The sequence below is a fragment of the Catharus ustulatus genome, chromosome 12 (assembly GCF_009819885.2).
Source record: "Catharus ustulatus isolate bCatUst1 chromosome 12, bCatUst1.pri.v2, whole genome shotgun sequence".
Taxonomy (NCBI): Eukaryota; Metazoa; Chordata; class Aves; order Passeriformes; family Turdidae; genus Catharus; species Catharus ustulatus.
Genome location: NC_046232.1, coordinates 7,978,796 through 7,999,579, shown reverse-complemented (window position 1 = coordinate 7,999,579; position 20,784 = coordinate 7,978,796). Strand labels below are relative to the sequence as shown.

The following is a 20,784-nucleotide window of genomic DNA, read 5'->3' as shown; positions in this document are numbered from 1 at the left end:
AAAGAAGGAGAATTAATAACAACCAAACATACTCTGTCTATTGTGGTGCCACTTCTGTATCTAACAGAGAATACATGGCAGGCATCTCCAAAACCATCCCAGGAACACCTCCTCCATGAGGTTCTCTCATCTGCCACAAGCTTAAATCTATTCTGTTTCAGTTTATTTCCACATTTGTGGAAAATTCTCTATCTGTTAGACAAGCTGGGCATTAGCTACTGAAATACTCTGTATGGGCCTCTTGTTTCTAGCAATGTCAAATGGCAACTGGTGTGTCAGCACAGTCTGAGCCCGGCGCACTTCACTGGACCGGCAGCAGGCGGCGGGCGCGCTTCGGGTGAGCCTGCAAAATACAAACCTGCCGCGGGTTTGTCTGGTTACCTGTTCTAAGGCAGCCTTACATGAAAAATGTTTCCAGAAAGCTGTGGCTGTGTCACAGAGGAGCAGTTCTGAGCAGATGACTTTATCTAATGGCCAAGGCATTAAATATAGTGCATCTAGTATCAGAGTGAGTCAAAACCTCTGTGTGATCAGGGATAATGGGGGGGAAATAGCAAAAAGAGAAGTGTTCAGGAAAAAAAAAGAAAAACAGAAGAAAAAGGTGGAAAAAACAATGGACATTAGAATGGGAGAACATTTTTTTCTTGATAAATTTTTTTGCTAATCACAAAGCAAACAAGTGCTGCTTTCAAGGAGAAAACAGACTTGGTGTCCTCGATGCAACTAGTACTAATTTCCCTTACAAAATCACATCACATTTATGATCTTCTGTTTATTAACAGTCAAGAGGATTAGCATGCCCCTTAGGGACCAAATAACCTTGCTGAACTACTCCTTTAGAAATGTTTTCATTTACATTTTGAGGTTACACAGTTTTAAAATAACTCCTAATTACATATTAATCAACACCATTTTACTACTTCACTGGTTTTACTGATACTAATTTAACAATAGTAAACCAAAGTATTTGGTTTTGATGCCCAGCACACGCTTAGGAACTGTGCATGTAGTGCGAGAGGTTAAATATGACAACATGTCTCCACCTTCACAATTTCTTCTTCACAGAGCAGTGAAATGCCCAAATATATTGCAATTACTGGCACACAATTCTTCTATACGGGCAAGTAATATTGATAAGAAAAATATCCTCAAACTTTTCTTTGAGAGTAAATTTTGGTTTTTTCTCAGTTAATGCACAGAGATACTGAAGTTCCTGCAAGAGGAATGGAAAAATTTTTGTTTGTCATGCTAGGAAAAACCTCTTCTAAAATGACTATCCAAGCCACAGAGGCATGCACTGGAAGTAACTGCCCTCTTCCTTGAAGGAAAACCATCTTGTCTGGAAGGAAGTGGGGGGAGAAGCTACATGAGTTGAAGGACTGTCCATACACTGAGTGTCCCTTCTAGCAGAACCAATGTAGCCAAGCATTAGGTCACAATGGAGCATACAAGTAGCAAAACCCACCAGTGCCACCTGTCAGGTCCAAGCTGGAATAAAGGAAAGAGAGCTGGAAGGAAAAAGACTGTGATCCAGAAGGGGATCACTGGAATACCACTTTCCATTTAAAACTGTCTGTCTCGAGATTGGCCTTGATCTGAAGACATTTTGCTTGATAGGCCTAGTCAGAACTTCTCACAAGTCTGCGGACATGTTGGTATGTTGTGTACCTGCATTTGCCTTCTCATCCCTCATTTTTGCAATTTACTTTATCCACGGTCACCAAAACACACTTTAAACGATTGACTGATTTCGAGCATAAGGAAATAAACTACACACAAAAAAATCTGCTCTTGACAGAAAATTGCTTCCAAATTAGGGCAAGTTAGCAGATAGAAACATAGCTACACCACCAGTCTATCTACAAACCAGCATTGAGGCAGCACCAAACTCCTGTTCTAGCCAAGGATTAAGTTCAGCACAAGTACTTACACACCCTGAAGTGCTTTAAAAGACCAGGGTCCTCACCAGAGCAATGGGAGGATCACCATCTAAACCTGACACCAGTGCTGATTCTCAGATTTTTACCAGACTACCAGCAAGAACAGTAATTTGCTGCACTGTGACTAAAATCATGTAAAGAAATGCTCAGTGCTCAGAGTCAGTGTTTAAGTTGGTCCTGAACAGAAGTGCTTCCTCAAATCAAGCTGTTACTCTCTCAGTAGTAAGATCCCCCATTTCAACATTGAGCATTATCTCATTACCTGCTGGTGCCCCTGCCATTACTGTTAAAGCTGCCATGGACTTGGTACCAATATAGTGACTTTTGACAAGGAAACGAGCCAGTTCCAAGACTGTATCAAAAGGCTGGCTCAGCACTTTCTGGGCCCATTCACAAACAAGCCGGCAGGCTGCAGACACGACCTCCTCATCAGCACTTTGCAGCTGCCCCGATGGCTCTGCTCCATCCAACTAAACCAAACAAACAAAGGGGGAAAGGTTACTTTCATTAATAAGGGTCATTAAGGCAAGAAAACAAAAATAAAAGCAAATTATCAGAATCACACCAGAAGTTGGGAGTAGTATGTTCACAGTTTTACGTGAAGTTATCAGAATGAGATCACAACATTGGTATCTTTCAAAATTAAATGTCTTAAGGATAATCTATGGGTTGTTTCCAAAGGCATTATATGGAATTGACATTTCTGGAAGAAAATCAAAGACAGGATCCTAACATTTGGAGCATCAACAATTGATTTTCCCTGTATTCAGAGTCTTGTCAACTCAGCAGTCACTATTACCCAGGAACTGCTTCTTTCACTGGGGTATCTCTTCCCTAGCACTGACTTAAAAAAAAACAGTAAAAGTGAAACAGAATCAGAGTTAAAAACATGTATACAATGGATAGGAACACTGTGGAAATCTACTTCACCTCCTAAATTAGTTTAAGAGTACTGCAGTTCATCGTGAACTTTACAGAAAAAAACATTAAACAATTCAGAATATAAGAATCATAAAGAAAAATCTTAAAAGCTGCACAGATTTTCACTTTGTCTTGAAAAGTTTTGACAGAAAAACAGCATAATAAATGTTAATGTGCAGAAATATATATAAATAAGTAAATACATATCATACCCCATCTCCAGTTTTATGAAAGTCAAGGTTGGGCAGTGTTGGCATATGCACAAAAGCCTTCTTCCTCAGTCCACTGTAGCAATATGTGAACAACAGTTAAGGTCTACATTGTCTGCTTGTTAGCTGGGGGACAGGAGAGAAGAGCAGTAATTCCTCTGATAACCCTCATAAGCCTCAAAAGCAAACTCAACACAGAACTAAGCATGATCTCTCAGCCAGCCAGAATCAAAAGTCATCAATGGCTGCATTCTTGGCTAGGTCACCGGGTTTCTCAATCTATGCAGAGATGCTGGGTATGATGAATTTCATTTGATGACTTAGAACAAGCACTAGACCATGCCAGGCAGCTTCAATTAGCTACTCAATATTCAAATCATTAACAAGAATTTGACTAAACTCTCTTTCTAAAACAAGATGGGAGAATAAATAAAAAAATTTAAAAAGTTAATCACTTTTAAAAAATGCATTCTCCAGTTTAGATTCTACTTTGTTTCCTTCTCCTGAAGGACTTCCTCAAACTGAAGCTTCCCAGGACAAAATAAAGTGCCCAATGAGTGCATTTTTTCCTAAAATTTCACACCATTTTTGAGAAACCCTGTCCTTTATCTATGGTAATTTTTCTGTAAAAATATAAAGACATAGACTTTTTCTTACATCGACCTCAAATTGGTACACAAAAATATGCTCCCTTTATTACTCTCATACTCACTTGTTTATAGGTCTAAAAATCAAATTAGCCTTTTTTTTCCTCTCCACAGCATTAGTCAGGGAGCTCACACACAATGTCTTCATGACACACAAATCCTTTCCAGGTTCACTAATTTTTCACATTCTGTAAATATATCTATATTCTTTCCTAGGCCATGGAGTTGGCAAGTCTTGCATTAACCTGGATGGAGCATAATTACAGTAAAAGAAATCTAAGGAGCCTGGGAATTACGGTAGGTGTGACACAAGGTCACATTTTGATCATTCTGAATTAGAAACATTGGAAATAGAACCTAAAGAGATCCCCTGGGTCAAGCTACAATTACGTTGTATGATTTCTTCCTTAACACTTCCCTAGCTCTATCCAAACGTAAGTGCTAAGTTTCAGATTTCACTGCTAGATAATTTAACACTGTATTTTATAAAACAATTTAACTTCTCCATTTACTACAACGTGGAAGGTTTTTATCCTCAATGCAAGACAAGCAATTCTGGGCTGTAGAATTTAACACTCTAAATGCATGCTTCAAGTGAGACCTGGCAAAGCCCAGTAAGTATCTCAGCACATTCATATCATTACTGTTACTTCTTCTGAGTGTTCTTTAATTAGGGCCTACAAGTGCCTCAGTGCCTTTTAGCCCTTTCATGCTCTCCCTGCCCTGCTTACTGCAGGAGCTTTGCCTACCCAGCACGTCAGGATGCAGCAAGAGCCAGCCCTGGGGAATGCAGCAGGTAGGACATTACTTCACCATGGCTTCTAAGGGCTCTCATGGAAGGGGGAAATCCTCAGCTTGGAAAAGAAAATATTCTGATGAAAAAGCTGATTTGAGAATCACTAACAGTTTTGGTTTCTTTATTCCAGTATCTCTCTTTGCACTAAATTATAAAAATTTTTGATGCCTTGCTGCTGTGACAACTTAAGTGTCAAAACCTAAATTAAAGCACTTGTTTCCAAAGTTGTATCTTGCAACCTAACACTACTGCAACTAATAATTTTTAAAGAATGTTGGAAAAGTGTTGGCATTTTTTATTCAACATTACTTCTACATTTAGCCAGTAGTTAAGCCACAATGACAGATGTTCTCCAGGCAAGTGCAGAAGTTACTGAGAAGCGTTCTAGCAAAGGATATTTTGATTTGCCTCTTGTGCCTAGACGACGGGCCTTCATATTTGGAAAGACATTTTTCATGATCTTTCCAAAGTCAGCAGCACTTAATGGGTGGTAGCCAAGATTGTCACAATAGCTCCTGCAACAAAGAGAAAGACAGCGTGAATGGAATTGTAGTTAATACAAGAGGCCAGCCTACATGCGAGACTCCAAAGGTTTTCAAAAGAAAACACTTATTCCCGTCCATATTTAGAACCACATTTAACATTAATGAAGCTATCCACAACGAATTGAATGCATTAAAAATGTATAAACAGAGCTATTAATATCATAGCTTTAGCCTTGTTCTCTATTGAGTTCAAAGACAAGTCATGTGGAGACATAACAAGCAGTGGCGCTATCTAGAGCACAGTTAAGATTTACTCCACAACTCAGTTTGAAGCATATGTTCCAATTCATGTATTTCAGGACATACTAAAGCAGAGACCCTGTTTGAGCCAGAAGCACAGCTTGAGTGTGGTAAGGCCTGAAGACCTGCAGGAATATTTGAAAAGCAGTAGGTAAGAGATGTGTCAGAGAAGGACTTTGCACATACAAATTCTATTTAACAGACCTTAACAGAAGTAAACTTAAAAGATGCCTTCCCAGGGAACCAGCTTTATAGGTGTAACATAAGCACATTCTGAGGACCCAGTCCTCCAACCACTATAGCTCTCCTGAACTATGAGTTGCTTGATTGCAGACACCTCTATTTAACAATACTAAATTAACAGAGATTCCAAATGCTGCTGCAAGTGAAGGTCATCATACAACTCAGTATACAACCTGATGATATAGGGGAATAAAGAAACAAAACAGAATTATTTGGCCATCTTTACTTGTATGAGTAAAATGGGCACTGTTATCTGTCTTCAGTTCTCAAAAACAGCAAATGGAATTCTGTTTTTGGAATATGAGACATTTAAAAAATACATTATTGAGGCAGAAAACAAGAACTGTTGATTTTGCTGCAAAAGGTGAATGTTCCGGAAAATCAGAAACATAAAGCAAAGGAGAAAACCAGGACCTGCTCTGGAAGTGCTTAAGGCTGCACGAAGACAGCAACTCCCTGCACTGTTGCACAGACATTTATGTGGCCTAAAATGTAGCACCATAAAACCTTCTCAGTGAGATTCCCAACAGCCACAGCATCAGCACGAGACAGCAATGACCTTCTTTCCCATGAGAAGTCCTACCAGCAATACACAAAAACAACCTGCGTCTGAAAAGGTGACTGTACATGATCATCAGTGTAGTCATCAGCAAGAGAGCAGAGAAACAATGACTTCACACCTCACAGTTGCCTGCTACTCTAATCAGGTACATACACACAAACAAAAACCTGGAACTCAGGCAGATGCAAAGAAAAACCAGCAGTCAAACAGATGCTTCACCCCCAGCATCACCTAGTAACAATCTGCATCCAAGCAGGCCAGTCAAAATGTCTTCTCTTCAAGTTGCAGCTCTGCAGAAAGCTGCATGTATTTCTTGAGATACTTCCACTTGCCTTTACTTTCTCAGTAAAAATATTGCTTACTACAGAGCAAGTATCTGCTGCTTCTACCCTCGCTGTATGTTGGTATCCTCCACCTGGAAAGCACCACCACAGATGTAATGACTTTGATGATGACAAACAGCAAAATTCACCCTTTTTGGTTCTGACACTCCCTTGCAGAGCTTCCCCTCCATGTCCAGGGCCACTCTGTCCAAACCAGGAGACGTTTGCCTATGACTGCCACACAGTCAGGCATCACTCTAGTTTCTATGTGGGACATCAAAAAATTTTATATCCAATTTATGTACCAACACAGTTCAACATATGTCACCCAGAGAAGCTGGTTTCTAGATACATCCCTTTGAAGTTATTACAAAGGAATTCTTTCCTGCCTCACTGTACCCTACAGGAATCGGACATTGCTCCATGTGTAATAAATAGACCTCTGTGTGCTTTTTGGCCCTTGCATCTGGCCAGGCCTCCATGGATTCAACCTTTAGTCTGAAAATTCCTAAATGGAAGGTCTTTGCTGCTTACTGATGCTGTTTACAAGACTTTACGTCTCAAATACCATTCAAAGGAGGACTCTCCTAATTTCTCTGCCAGAGTTAGAATTATCTTTAATTGAAACTCAACAATGTCAGCAAAATAAAGTAAAAACAAACCCAAAAAATAAGCTAACAAAACACCAGGATTAGGGACCTACCAATCTATTAACTTCAAAGTTGAACCTACCCCTTCCTTATGAGAAAATAAATAAATAAAAAGCGAATAAAATTATCCATTCCTTAAGTCTAGCACATGTGGTTTAAGACAACCACTTGCTAGCAGCAAAAAATACAGTCTAAATGCTACCCTCATATCCACAGTGGCAGCTCCTGCAAGCTTGTGATTTCTGAGCTATCAGTATTATAATAGAATTTCAGTTTTCAGACAGATCATCCTGCATGGCCCCTCCCCCTCCTGGCTTGGCCGAGAACCCTCCATGTCCATCTGTGGTCTCTCATTGACTTGACAGGACATTCCAGGAGTCTCTCCCCTGAAGCTCTTCTCTCTGCTACTTGCACTCTTGGCACATCGCTGAGCCCAGGAGCTGTTTTGCTCTTTGAAGGGTGGGTGGGAAACAGACGGGGGGAGGGAAGGTCTAAGCACAGACAGGAATGACAACGGACACGCGGTTGCTTTGTTCCTTTGTATAGAGCTCCCCTACATGATAAGCAGAAAAAGCTTTTTTCTTTTGTTAGATCTTCGAGCTGAATATACTCCAGACATAAAATGCACTGGCAGTGCACCTGAATTAAAACACACCCCCCTCCCCACCAAAACCAAAATTAATCAAAAAGCTGATGAAGACAGGCCATGCAGCCCAGCTTACACAGCTTCCTGGCCAGAAAAAAACAGTATGAATAGCAAATGATAAAGAACCTTTTGAATGAAACAAAACAGAGTTCTTGGTTTATCCAATCCCCAAAATAACTGGTCTCCAAAAATGGGTTAGAGTCATGAACCTCAGAAAGACATAGGCTCTCATTAAGCTGACAAACAATGGTGGCACATAAATGAGTCCTTATAATCAGGCAGGATGGGAACCAGATGTCTGAAAACTGCTACAGAAATGAAATTCCAGGTCAGACTCCCAAGAGCAGCAGCAGAGGTGAGAAATAACTGCATAAATGGAGTTTTATTTGCTTTCAAAGGAATTATATGGGTAGTTGCTTATGACATGGGACTAGACTTTGCAATACAATAGGTCCCATCCTATATTCCTATCAGGGAATTTGATATAAAAACCCTGACTAAGCACTACCCAACAAGATTAGTATGCACCTTGTGTCCTTTATGTGTTCAACTGACATGGTATGCCTATACCGACCGCCCTCTTCTGTGTTAGCTTCTGAATATTCTTCTAACACTTAGTGTATATAATCTATGCATCAGGTGGCACCAAGTGGCCTAGCAGCCAGTAAAGCAAGGATTAATGATTTACAGACTAAAGGAAAGAGATACAGGATGATTCAAAGACCTCCTAATCCATATTAAGCATATCAAGTGAATCTTCAGGACACCAAACTTAAATATGAATGACTTTTGTCCCTTGCATCACAGAAGTAGAAGTAAGATAAGAAGACTCAAGCATTTACTGAAGGCTAAACAAATCATTTTGTGGGCAAATTAGGATTTTACCTGCATAAGTACTGCAGGACTGCATGTAGATTTGAAATCCTAATTCTCTAAACTCAGCTAAATCTACACATGGCTGGGTGCAGAAAGATATCTTCTAATAGGGACAAGATATCCAAGTAAAGTTGACTTACAAAAAAACATAGAAAAGACCTAAGGGGAAGAAGCATCCATTCACTGTGGGCTGGGTAACATGCTGTGCATCTCCCTTGAGCTCCCACATTGTCCAGCCTGTATTTCCACATAACTCCCAGAGGAAGATGGCAGAAGAACTGTAAGCATCCAACAGAAACCCAGCTTCTTACAGCTCAATGTATTCTGTCAGTACAAGCAGCATCACAGCACCAACAAGAGGTGCACCAGCTCTCATCTACCTCCTTTGTAAAATTCAGCTGCAAGCTCTTAGCCTTCCCAAGTGCTACTGCCTTATACTGTGATGCATTCTTAACTTATTTTATCTCTTTCGAAAGCAAGATGAATCCACTCACTTTTATTCAGTTAGAAATTCTCATTCACACTTAAATTGAAGAGTAACAAAACAGAAAGAAGAGTCACTGTATTGAATAAGCCCAGTGAGAAGGGGCTACTGAAATATGGAAGAGCTGAAAACACTATCAGCACTTGCCAATGGTGAACTTGTGTGGAGTGCAAGCTTCTGTCTTTCCCTCTTCACAGAAAAAAAAAAAGGAAGGTGATGCAGAAGGCTAGTTGTTTTGCAAGATTTATTTTGACCAAAATTTACAGCAGGAATGAAGACGCTGGTATGATGCAGCACTCTTCTAAAGCCCTGCACTTCTGATTTACACATGCAGAGTGCATAAGCTTGCTTATGTGAGCTCATGCAAGATCCATCTCTGCACACAGAAGAGAAAAATGGTAACTGGTTAATACAACAGAACTGAGTTTGGAGAGGTCTTAGCACCTCCAAGCAAAGAAAAAGACTTATCAAAACTAACTCACATATTTGTATGCTTGTTCCCCACATCCCACTCCAAGACTACTTCTCCTTTGGTGTGCAAGAATAGCTCACGAAAATATTCAAAGAAACTGAATGTTTTAAAAACAGAACAGAAGCTTTCAAAGGAGAACAGATTCCAAACATTTGATATTTTCCTGAATATTTGCTTACCATCCTTATTTTGTTAGGGAAAAAGAATACAATACACAAATACTTGATGCAGCTACATACAAAGCCATCCAAATTTCACACTCCACAATCTGTAGATGATGATATTTCCGGGCATCTGCAGCTTGGCACAGCATGGAAGCCAAGCAGATTTGTTGCTGAAGCAGGCCATAAATTATTTAATAAGAAATATATTTAAGAATAAGGCTCCCATCTCTCTCCCGCACAGCAGCTGCCGCTGTTGCTGTGTCTGCGCAGCGGTTGCTGCTCGGGGATTGGCCACCCTGGCACGTCGGTGCCATTGGCTGCACTGCCAGGCTGCGTCAGCGCTCCGGCCCAGCAGCAGCTCACAAATAGGTGTGTGCATGTTTATCAACCCCGGGCAAGCCAATGCCACCACGCTTCAGCTCAATCACACTAAAACACTTCAGCAGAGAGAGTTAATTAAAAGGAGGTATTTGCAGAAGGCAGCCCTGCAATAACAATTACTATGGGGTGAATCCTGTAGGCACTTAGGAGGTGAAGGGATTCAGCTCCCTGCAAATTACTGTAATCGTGCAGATTATGGAAATACTCATACTAGATCATAAATCTGTTATTCATCTTCAGGCAACTGGGCTGAGGATGATTATTTCTTTCCCCCTCCCCCATGGGGTATGTTCTGTAAATGAATTCAAATCCAACTTTCATCAGACAGCTCCCTCTCCCTTGCTTCTAATCGCTTTCTCATTACACGGTAGCTTTGAGACTTGACAACACAGACTCACTGTGGCCTTGGTTACTGGTTTCATACATATTCAGATATATTGTGCCTCTGTAGGAATCAGGTATTCTGCAGGAAGGTCCAATACTTATGCATTATTCTAGAAAGAAAGGTGTGATGGGCAAGATCATATGTGCAAAACAGCTGCATCTATGGGGAACAATTCAACCCCTCACCCTTGTTAAGGCAGTCACACACCTATGTAAACAAGCAGACCAACACATACTTTAAGATAGTAACTGATGCTTTTTACCTGTGCTACTCTGCAGAAAACAAACCCAATGTTCATTCATTCATTCACCAATACTTGTTAAGAAATACTTGTACCTTTCCTTCAGCAACTGTACATGTAATGCACAATTTAAACATCACAGTCTTATCTCCAGAGGCAGCAGTGATGAATACAGTCTGCCAGAGTAGCTACTGCATTCTCAGGTACAGCAGCACGGTCCATCCCGTGTGCACACACAGCAGTGCAGAGTCAGTGCCACAGAACAGTGCACTGGCTAAAGCCCTATGCATGGCACTCACTTGTACTCATCATACACCTCCTGCTTGGGAAGGGACGTCTCGGGGTGCTCTTCCAGGGTGTTGCGTATCCAGGAGAAGGCGTGCATCTGCTGGGCACGGCTGGACGACATGGAGAGCTGATCGCTGCGGAGACAACGGGCAGTGCTGATCAACACTTGGCTCTACAGCTCCTCCTCACTTACAAGACTTAGTAACTGTCTGCCTATACAGGTGCAGAGACACCAGAGACAAAGAGGGCCTGCACCTCATTCATTCATTCACCTATTCCTTGAGCCTATGCCTTGGGCAGCAGTTTCTTCTCTTTCATTCAACAATTTAACAAAGACACTCCACACTCCAGTTCTTGACTAACACACAGCTGTGAGTGCACAGCAACTCTTAAGTTTATTATTCCTTACTGGCCACCTCTAAGCTTTCGCCCACTTAGTTTGCCAGTCGTCCTTTGGGAACACCCAGTTTTCCCAGGAGATACTCAGTGTGCTTTCTGTAGGCACCTGCTATCTATAACCATCCTACTGGGAACAGGTTTATTTTGTGACACTGATCTGTGGGCTGGTTTTCTAGAACTTCCTTTAGTCAAACGAGAGTTACCAGAAATACCACCAATTTTTTCTTTCACCCACCATCACATTGGTGTTGCTATTTTATGACTTCATACATAAACAGTGAAAGAACAATTATACAGACTGTGAAACACTTTCTCTGATGACTCTTTCATTTTAGGATATTTATAATCACAAGCTTTTCAAGCAATAAAAGATTCTAAAGTGTTAAAAAAATCCCAACATCTGATCTTCAGGAAAACAAGTGTACTTAATGTTTAATAAAGGTTGTTCTGCTACCAACATCATGTGAATGATGGCTCAGCAGTTAAGTGCTGCAGGAAGTAAAGCAAGTTTTCAGTACTAGCTGCTCACCTTTACACTCACACACGTACCTTTTGTCTCCATTGTTGGGACCCGAAGGCAGCTGAAGGTAGAGGTAGAGTTTCTCTAGGTCTGTAAACTTCTCAACTTCTTGCTAGATAAGGTGTTTTGGTTTGGAAAAAAAAAAAGTGGAGAGGCAGGGGGGAAAAAGCAATAAGAACAGTTGAGCTTGACAGTTAAAAACTGTCATCTGACAGCGTATTCTTAAATACTATAATTTCAAACAAGAATATATTTACTTATGTGAAAGAACATGACTGTGAGCACCAAGGGACTAGAAATATGATTTTCTATTTTATTTGCACATCATCACCCACCAGAAAGCACTTGTTACAATTACAAAATTAACATGCAATAAAAGCAGAATCTGGAAAAAAAGTTAACAATGGATCACTTCTGTAACCAGACATCTAACATGAAAACTTGGTCTTGTCATAGTACACATGAAGCATCTGAGAATCCAGCATCACAACCAGCTATGCTGTAACAGCATGGAATGCCAGACCTGATCCTGCAATCCACTATATTTTACTAATAGTTAAGTGTCACAGACCTTAATGAAGTAATTAAAACTATCTATGTACATATGGTTTTTTTTTGTTTCCTTTGGAAATCAGCTCTTGAAACTGCTACTGAACACAAGCCCTTCAGTTAACATCCATCTCAAGTTATGTCAGACTGCTCCTCCAGAGGATACCAGCTGAGGATCAGATATGAGGGGCAGTTTTACCTGGTGTATGCAGCCAGTGACTGGTACACAGAGACCAGCTTTGGTCATCTGAAACCAGCTACATGGACTCAGAAATAGAAGGAAGATCAGTTGTGGTGACTGTGCTCAGGGCCTGCTCAGCAGCAATGCAAAGAAAGCCGTGCAGCAGGATGCACAGGGGGTTTCCTTCAGGAAGATGCTACAGAAGCACTGCCTAAGGTGGGACAACATCAGTACAGAGCTGGAGACTAACATGATCCTTTCTAAAGTTAAAATACAGCTTCTGGATTACTGCTAATTCTCTTTGTCTTTACTGGTGTCTTACTGCCAATGTCACATTTTCCAGAAGGAAGAGAAAAGAGGAAGGACCAACATGCAGTGAGACCTGGCTCACTTCAGCAATGAGCAGAATGGAGAGGGGAGAAAACCAAAAACCTGAACTTCAATCTAGGGCTCCCTCCCAGACCCAGTCATGTCCAGACCAACCTTGTTGGCACAAAACTGACAGCAGCACCCGAAAAAGGAGGTTCCACTTCCTCCTGCCTGACCCCAGACCCTGTGCAAGGACTGGTGGGACACAATATCCAGGGAAGGGTGCTGGGAGAGCACAGAGGTCTTGATAATCCTGGCCAGCAAACCCCACCCCACAGCTGCTGCACAGAATGGGGCCACCAGGGATGGGACAGAGCTGCCCAGAGCCAAGAGAAACACTTCCAGCAGCACACAGGTAACAGACACTGGATGTGTTGCTTTTATAAGCTGCAGCAAACCACAACATTTGGTTGGGAATTTTTCCTCTGACAAACTCCTGAAATTTGCTGACACTGATTTCTGTGTGGCTCTAGAGCAGCTTACACAGCAGTGGTGCTCAGACCACTAAGTATCCAGAGAGATATTTCTTAATAATGGGTGCATTTTGTCAGATTCTCTGTTCTTCCTTTCCTGTATGAATCACAACATTTAAATTGGTGGGTTTTCCATTAGCAAGCTCATTATTGCAAAGTCAATGTTCTCCAAAGAAAGCATTTACAGAAAATTAATAACTTTTGAGAAGACAGAAACTTAACAAGAAAATTTGTACTTCATTATTAGACATCCTCTTGTCCAAGGAACTTTGCTCTTTTTGTTTTAAATGGCAAAAGCCCAAGCAGCACACCAAAGGGCACTGTCTGGGTGGGATTACCTTGCATGGTAAGCACTAATCCATGAGACAAAAGCAACCCAGGCAAAATAAATCCCCTCTCCTCTTTCCATGAGTCTGACACTGAAGTGGAAGACAAGTTCTCCCTTCCAAATCTAATGTGCCCAAGTGCAAGACAGAAGGCGAGGTTTTAGAAGAAATATTAAACCTTTCATCAAAATACGCCGCAGTAGTCTCGATACCCACTGCAGCTGAAGCCATTTCTGTGTCATGGCAGGAGGAAGGGCCCTGTCTGAGCCACTCTGCTACACAGGTCCCACCTGTCAACCCCCCTAATTAAAGAAAAACAAAACAACAAAAAAACCCAACAACAAAGGGAAAAAAAATGCGATTGGGATTGTGTTAGCAGAACCTTTTCCAAAGGATGTTAGTGAGCTGGTGACTCTCCCACGAGCAAAAGTGCACCCCTACACCTGAGGTGGCTGAGGATTATGGCTTCCTCACATCCTTGGCAGAGGCAGCTGGAGAGTGATGTTATCTCACTGTTTGCACTCAAACCCCACTCCTCTCCATGCCTGTCCCTAGGCAGCACATTCTGCACAATTCCTTCAGCTTCCAGCAACAGTAGCAGGGAAGGCAGGGCCTCCTCAGAATGGGCGAGTTAAAAGAATCACAGGCAGTTCACAGAGGTAATCCTACCTGGGTGATAATTAGATAAACCTAAGCTTATTAGATGAGACTGAATCTATTTAGAGAAAATCATCTTAAAACTGAAGAAGTGGCAGCAAGGAGATGGAGTGTGACAGTCAGTGCAAGTAGATTTGGAAAAGACTGCATTGTGTTTAGTTAAAATTTGATAAACATTGTTTTGTTTAGGCTGTTTTCTCTACACATTTCTGAAATCCTCAAAACTTGGTTACAGTCTTGGTAAGTACTGTCTCTTTTTCAATGTCAGCTGACATCCTCAATGCTAAAGCTCTGGTGAATCCAACAATTACTGCAGTTCAAATATTCAAATGTTCAAAGCATCAAAACTTTACAATTTTTTAATGCAATAAAAATCACAGAATTTGGGAAACTGGAGAAGCACCTCAGGTGGCTTACTAAATGATCAAGAAGAAAAAGGTTAATTCATTCTGAGTTTTTCTTTGTGCTAGGTTGAATACATATGGAAATAAATAAAAAGAAACAAGAACACAAAATATTCTATAAATTCCCACCCCAATCCCCAAATAGGTCAATAGTGTAGAAAAAATAGGTCATTAGAGTGGAAGAGAGTCACAGCATCAAAAGGCAGAATGTGATGCTGGCACCATCTTGGACAAACTCCCCTTTGTGCAGCCTGTTAAAGCTTGCGCTGCTGTTGTTCTAAAAACCACAGAGCCTGTGCAACGTCTGGGGAATCCTTTTCTGCTACTTAAAAGGATCTAAGTAAAAACCCTGCTTGAAGTATCCTGACCTTGATTGACTGCTTCTATCACATCAGATGAAGATGGTCTAATTCTCCAAAGAATTTATAAATCATATTTCTTGAAGTTGCATTAGAAAAATGCACAAGCATGCTAAACTGCTTGCAGGATTGAGCTATAAAGCCAGCACTAAGCATTGCCTCTGGTACTCTTGCTCTTGACACATTACCTTTGTCTCCTGTAACTGCAATCATATAAAACAAAGGATGATTTAATGAAGATGGGGAGCAGGCAGTGTTCATGCTAGTTTTTACAACTGGGCTTCAATTTAGCCAAAAATCTACCAAGCACTCAAGATACCTCCGTGGTCTTAAATTCTGAGACAGAAAAACTAAGGACAAAGAATTAAAAACCTCAAGTCACAACTAAGCAAATACTTTCAGTAACACATAAAGGAACAAAAATCTTTGCTATTGGTTTTGACAGTTACCAAATACAGATAGGTAACTACAGAAATGCACAAAATAAATAGCAAACAAGTTAAACCAGAGATCAAATGGCCACACAGATCTGCTCCAAATGAACCTGGACTTTTGCTGCCTAAGATAGATATAAAACAAGATTTTCATCGAAATAGATGCAACTTCCTTTTTCATTCTAACAGGCACTTTGATAGAACAAAATAAACACCTGTGAAATAAACCAGGATAACCAAAATAATGTGGGGTAGGGTTTTTAAAATGAAAATAGCAGGTTTTGATATCTGTTTCCATTCTGGGTGACACTAACTTGCCACTGCAAGTTTCTACAACATAGAGATTTGACCATGAGTCCCCAAAATCAAAGAGTATCTTTCAGGTTTCCTGACCTTGGTGGATTGGTTCTCTCCTGGTTTTCTCTGACTGCTGATCTACTGTCAGGTCACAAACATTAGTCAAGCTTCATTTCAAAATTGTCAAAAGGGATTACCATAAGAAAACTCCAAGCAAAAAAACCATGCGCTTTTTCTGGACTGTACCTAGTCAAGCCAAACTTTCAATAAGATAGAAGAAGAATATAGTAAGGAACAATCAGAAGAGCTGCTACTTCTGTAATGTACATAGTGCAAATGTCATTCAAATTTGAACTATTTTGAATTTCCATAATGAAAGCAGAATTACAGGTTATTTCTGTCCTCAAGTTTGAGTAAGGGGAGCTGAAGGCCAGGGGCACCCTGCAAGCTTTATGCAAGATTACTGTTTTAGAGCACACAGACTGCTCTTAGTATTTCTTTCCACATTTTGAGTATTTATAGACAACTACAGTCTAATCAAAGTGAAAAAGGCTGTGCCAATGGAATGTAACCTGCACCCACTGGCAGAAAGGCCCTAAAATTTGTCATACTTCAGCAGAACAAACATCTATTATTTAACAACCAGAACTAAAAATAGCAAAGTAGTCAAGCAATCATCTCCCCACTCTATGAATAGAGAAACAAAAAGCAAAGGTTAAATAAGTTACTCTAGGTGACATGGTTTGTTGGAATTATCACCAAGACAGAAAATAACTAATACTAAAACCACCCTTTTATTCTAGAAAGCAGCTAATAAATACATTTGATATGCTTTATCTGAGCAGAAGCAGGAACATATTTCAGGTGCTAAATATTCCGAACAAGCCCTGAAAACACATGGCAGCTTTGTTCAGACAGTGCCCAAGCACAACTGCCAAGGCTTTGAGGAGCTCCTGCCAGTCTCCTGTAGGGCCCAACAGACAAGGGGCACCTGCAGGACAGACAGACACTGCCCCAGCACACCCCACACCAGCAGCAGCTCTGGTTTCCATGGCCATCCATCCAGCACTCTCTCACCAACACTGACCTCTTTTCAGAGGACTAAGGAAAGAAACCTTGGCCTTCTTGTTGACTGATTATTTGGAGCAAACCATTTTAAAAATCGGGTTCAAAAGTTCACTTAGTATGTGGCTACAAATATAACAAGTGAAGTCATAAGAGAATCTACTGCTAGACATGTTTACTACAGTTAAAAAGATGTTATAATGAATTTTTAATGACTGTTTACACCACAATTCTTGCTAATTATCTTTTTTGGATTGCACAGTGTACAATGATTTTCCTATGATCTCCCAGAACCTGACAGTGTGTTGGAATGTGAGTGGTGCAGTATAACAAGTCAAGTTGAAGGCAGGTAAGTCTGGACTCTTGTATGAGCAGCTGCAGTCTCAGTGCCCTTTCCACAGCCCTCTGCTATGAGAGACCTCCAGAACAGACCATTGCCATCACCTCTGCTCCTTCCTAGCTCTGTCCTGCTGAACTGTGTGGAACTTGGCAGCCGACAAACATTTCTGTGTGACTGCACAGGGGGGCTGTGACTGGTGCTACCAAAGGAGGGATTCAGAGCCACAGAGACACAGCCTTTCAGTTCGACATGCTTTCTGTCTTGCAGCTCACAGCTTTCCAAAGCACCTAAAACCACAGAAACCATTTTGCCAGAATTCAGCTAAATTTTGATTTCCTCAAACTATTCTGATCTTGGATTTTTCTTGTTTAAACCCAAACATCATTAGATCTGCCTTTGCTAACCTAGAGTAGCTTTTCCACTGTTGACACAACTCCTCTGAACTCATCAGCAGGACAGAAAAGGAGGTATCCTGGAACAGCAAATTAGACCATCAGGACACCGCTGCTCCATTGCAAGTCAAGCCATGGAGATTGCTTTGTGTCCAAGACTTCTCTGTCAATCCAATGGATGAGACCTACCCAATATCCTCATGCAAACTGATAATCCCTACCTCAGTACACAGTCCACGAATCTGCAGAATTTAATGCAAAAATAGTCCTAGTGTAAATCTATTTTGTTAAAACAGATTGCCAAAAGCAGATGACTGGTTAACCTCCTACTTACTTACTCCCTCTCCAGTGCATCTTAGAAACACCTACCCCAATTCCCTTTTTTTTTTCCTACAGAAATACCTGGTGTTAAGAGTTTTACAAATGTAGTTTTGCAATCTTTTGCAGTCCTTTTACTACTGAAGACTCACATACAAAATTAAGATGTTAAGGCACCTGCTCGGCATTCACAAATGTCAGTAAGTAACAAAGGGGACAAAAATTACATTCTGCATCCCTATTCCCATTGGGTGCATCCAAGAACTTTTAAACAGAGGTTAAATGAGGTCCAAAGTTTGTTTGCAACACAATATGGCTTTAAATCTTATACAACAATAAATTAAAACCTTTTAAGGCAAGACAATTCAGTACCACCTGAATTAGCCTTTGATAATGTGACTTTGAGGAGTATTCTTTGTTAGTTCAGCCATACTATTTGATAGTATCCAGATGGTTGTCTATGACTTTTTCTTATCCTCTGGTACTTCTGGATGAAGTGCTGAAGGCAGAAAGTCAGGATAAGCAATCCCTTCTACTCCTAAGATTTATGAACTCAAGACTCTGATTTTAAAATACTTGCAACTCACTACTAAAAACAAATAAAACCTCTTTCTGAACCAGTGCTTCCCAAAAATAATCTCTTATCACCGCCTAGATCCTGTTATTTTAATGCACATATAAAGATGATGGTTTTGGATTTCAAGGGCCTCTCCTGCTTCAAAAAATGATCCCTCTGCCCTAAGCAGCACAGCAGAGCTAACAGGACCTGCAGTGTTGCACATTTCTGGGAAGGTACCTGAGATGGCAACTAATTTTGATCACATTTAGTGGTAGTACCTCGAAGTGCTGCTAAGGAAAGGCTTCATAATAGCTGTCAGTCTCCAGAGTAATCTATTTTGGTCTGGTAGCTCATTAAATATTGAAAAGAATTCTGGAGTTGTACTTACCAAAATGCAGTCCACTTTAGATTGTACAGTTTTGCTAGATGTGAGGGAAGAAAGAGAAAAGAGAAATAGTGAATTAGTCTAAAATCAGTGACAAAAACATGTTAGAATTTCTATCACTGTACTACAGGCTTTATATCTTGCTCTGAAACATCCTGCTAGTCTATGGAATAATACTCAGCTATTTTTCTATAGAAAGTCATCCAAACTTAGCTGCTTGTTAGAATTCTTGCTGTTCTGTTATTTTACATAAGAACAGTATTTTTTTAAATGAAATACCATTGCAACTACTATCCCAAGCTACAATGCAGTCAGGATGGATGTCACTACTTTTACTGTAGCTCTTACACAATTCAAATGCATTTGACTTGTTTATCTGTAAGCACAATCAACATCCCCTCTCCCCATGCTTCAGTAAATCCCACCACTTCAAGGCATGTATTTCTAGCATTCCAAAGAGCTGCTAGAAGGCACACAGCTGTTATTCCACTGGCAACTCTGGAGTTTTCCAAGTTAGTGTCTCTACCTCCCAGCTGGCTTATTAAGACTACACTGGGTGGGGACTCAATTGAAATATGCCAGGAATGACCTCAGTGCATGTGCCAAGGCGGGCAAACAGTATGGAACTTATTATACTTCCTATAAACACACCCATGAGCAGTTTTTTGTTTCTTAAGGGTGCTGCACTTCACATGCTTCGTCTGACAGCATTAGTTGAAGGCATTTTATCACTGCTCTGAAGAGGAGCAGGCTTCCCATACAGAAAACCCCAGTCTGAACACTTATTAAACAAGCATCCAACAATCATTTTTTGGAGTTCAGAGAGCAATTATTTTCCTAGTAAAATAAAACATAATTCAATCTCCTCAAATAACAAAACATCTTGTGGAAATTCTTTTACTTTTGTACGGAGGCTATCACATACAAAGCTAGACCAAGTCAGGCAGCTGGTGGATCTACTAAAACTATAAATAAGCAAAGTAAACAGTTCCAATGTCTGGTGGTGATAAGAAGCAGCATCTACTGATCCATCAGATGCCCAGAGGCAGGAGTTTGGCTGCCCTGCTTGTTACACCACTTCCACTTTGAAACAAGAGAGTCTAAAAATCTGTTTTGTAGAGGCTGCTAAGACTGATGCCCCTTCCCATACAAGAATTGCTCAGGTTATAGTGATAGAATACAATAAGAGATTCCAACAGGTAAGAATATTTGTCAAGTTCACTGAAGCAGATCCATCAGCAGACATCCACTTCAGCTGACTTTGTGTAGGAGAAGCCATCAGGTGGGTAGACAGGAACACCAAGGAGACAGTAAAACAGAGCTGCTGGGGATTCTTAAGGACAGGGACTGCTAAGGATTGTAAAATGGAAGTTTTGCCTTGCCTTGGGAAAGATGCTCACATATACTGCAGCAACTGAAGTCAGAGACCTAAATGTCATCTCACTCATCAAAAACCACCATCTTACAAGAAAAGTCAAAGGACAGCAAGCATGGAAACCTGCTGCTGCTGCATGTTGCCAGTGCATCTGACCCAAAGCTGAGGGGGGACAGCTGCTCCAGAAGCACTTCTCAACCCTGGACCACACCTATGCACTGCCTCCAACCCTGAGCAAGGTCTCACAGTCCCCACGCTGCTACAGAACAACAGCCTCTCTGACAAAGCAGCAGGAAACAAGAATCAGGCATATGTACCCACTCTTGAACCCAAACCTTTTGTATGGCTTCACATGACAGTTTATGCAGA

The 20,784-nt window shown here is 40.8% G+C and overlaps 1 protein-coding gene across 1 annotated transcript in view; it reads right to left on the bottom strand.

Annotated features, from left to right (window-relative positions):
* The window catches only part of RFX7 (regulatory factor X7), a 49,579-nt gene that overhangs the window by 8,488 nt on the left and 20,307 nt on the right, over positions 1–20,784 (bottom strand). The window contains exons 2-7 of the mRNA XM_033070606.2: positions 19,044–19,077; positions 11,962–12,044; positions 11,025–11,147; positions 4,912–5,028; positions 3,074–3,158; positions 2,203–2,410 (exon numbers count right to left, since the gene is read on the bottom strand). Of these exons, the coding sequence (XP_032926497.2) occupies positions 2,203–2,410; positions 3,074–3,158; positions 4,912–5,028; positions 11,025–11,147; positions 11,962–12,044; positions 19,044–19,077 (650 nt within the window). The remainder of the gene's footprint in view (positions 1–2,202; positions 2,411–3,073; positions 3,159–4,911; positions 5,029–11,024; positions 11,148–11,961; positions 12,045–19,043; positions 19,078–20,784) is intronic.